The 1,791-nt window shown below is 51.6% G+C and overlaps 1 protein-coding gene across 3 annotated transcripts in view; it reads left to right on the plus strand.

The window, feature by feature from the left end:
- The first annotated feature begins 731 nt into the window (after nucleotides 1-731).
- The window catches only part of LOC119285084 (cell cycle checkpoint protein RAD17-like), an 11,243-nt gene continuing 10,183 nt past the window's right edge, over nucleotides 732-1,791 (plus strand). Inside the window, exons 1-2 of one of the 3 annotated variants that reach the window (XM_037564296.1) lie at nucleotides 732-1,145; nucleotides 1,706-1,766. In XM_037564296.1, the coding sequence (XP_037420193.1) occupies nucleotides 915-1,145; nucleotides 1,706-1,766 (292 nt within the window). In that variant the 5' untranslated portion in view covers nucleotides 732-914. The remainder of the gene's footprint in view (nucleotides 1,146-1,705; nucleotides 1,767-1,791) is intronic. The other 2 variants (XM_037564298.1, XM_037564297.1) reach the window with 2 other exon arrangements.

The following is a 1,791-nucleotide window of genomic DNA, read 5'->3' on the forward strand; positions in this document are numbered from 1 at the left end:
CTTCTTCGAAACTCAACCACAACCTCCTCAAGTCTAGGACTTGTCGAAAACACCATCACTACCGGTTTCTTCTTCGGGTCACCACACTTCGCGTCTCCATTCTCAAAGGACACAAAGTCCACATGATGCACATTCATGATCCTCGCCATCTGCAATCATAAACACCAAAATGCATCAACAAAAATTGCAAAAATGGATGACCTAGGGCTTCCCCAATTCGCCACAACATAGAGATTTCAACCAACAAAAAGAGGAGGAATGAGGGAGAATATCTTGATGGGTCGAAGGGGAGGATAAATCACCGATTTGAAGCTTCGATCCACGAAATTTTGTGGGCATTAGGGAGGGGCATGAGTGAGGCGACCGGGTTGGAGAAGGGGGAAAAGAGAGGGTTTGTGGGGGAAAGGAAGGGGCCACCTATTTTTGTGGATTCAAGGGGCATGTCGCCTTGGACTGCGGCGTCATGCTGCTGAGCATGGCGCCCTGGCCTGGGGCGCCATGTAACCAGGCCCTGCCAACGTGGCAAGTCAGCGGCGACCAGTATGACGCCCTTGATTAAGGCATCGTGCGGTTGACCATGGCGCTCCGGATGCGGGCGTCATGCAGGAAGGGTCATTTTATGGAATATTTTGAAAAATGATTCATTTTGTGCTGAACTTTGGTCAAAGGGCCAGTTTTGCCCTTTTTCACGGTTAGAGATGCCCTGGCTCGGCCCACTTGGCCCCATCGCTTCCTTCCACAAGCCGTCTGTTCTCTCTCCCGCTGTCGAGCCGGTTTCCATCCCCGCCTAGACCCAAACCCCAACCCCACCGCGCGCGGCGGAGCAAAGACGAACCCCGCCATCTCGCCGGGCGGTCTCCTGAGCTCTACCCCTAATCCCTAGTCATCGGCACGGGCGGCCCCCGCCGCGTCCAATGGGGAAGCGGCCGCCGCTCGTCGTCCTGTCCTCTTCCTCCGACGACGATGGCGGCGGGGGCCGTTGCACGGCTAGCCGCGGCCCGTCGACGCGCAAGACAAGGACTCCCGCGACGGCGCCGCCGGCGAAGCAGGCGCCGAGCAGCTCGAGGAAGAAGCCGCGGCGCGGGAGCAGCGGGGGAAGGGGGCGCCGTCGTGCTTCGGAAACCGCGCTGTCCGGCTCCCTGAAGGTGCTAAACTCGAGTTACAGTTCTGCTTGCAGTTACAAATGCTGTATGGTGCGCGTAGCTAGTACTGTGATCCGGTTGATCTTAGAGGAATGTGATATACTCTGACTTATCGGATTGGGTACCTATGGTTACTTTCAGTGGTCATGATTCTGAACTCAAATTTGGGTCGATGCATTTGTTGATAGTTAAGTTTCACGATTCCTGTGTTCTGCATTAGCTGGATGCGAACATTAGCTCAAAAACTAGATCACCGTTACCCCCCACCACCACAAACAAAAAATAACCCTTGTATACCATTTCATGTTCATTTCAGTGGCAATAAAATAAGTGGCAGTGTTTGCTGACAAGAGTTCTGAACTAGATATCGCAGAATGTAGATATATTTCTTATCAGTGACAACCACTTGAGATTGAACTTGCGCTCTTGTATGATTAGTGATCTTAAACTTACAAGGAGATTTGAGCCTGATTTCAACCAGAGCTACAAGCTGATTTATTGCAAATGTCTCTCCTGTTAAAATAGCTCGATGCTTTACTGACGTGTTCTCTCGTCTTGTAAAGGATGAATTCGACATGCTAACTGAAGATTTTTCGGAATGTCTAAATGACTTGGGCGTGTCAGGTACTTTACCTAGCCAACTCCCATT

Source organism: Triticum dicoccoides, chromosome 4A (genome assembly GCF_002162155.2).
Source record: "Triticum dicoccoides isolate Atlit2015 ecotype Zavitan chromosome 4A, WEW_v2.0, whole genome shotgun sequence".
In the NCBI taxonomy this organism is placed as follows: domain Eukaryota; kingdom Viridiplantae; phylum Streptophyta; class Magnoliopsida; order Poales; family Poaceae; genus Triticum; species Triticum dicoccoides.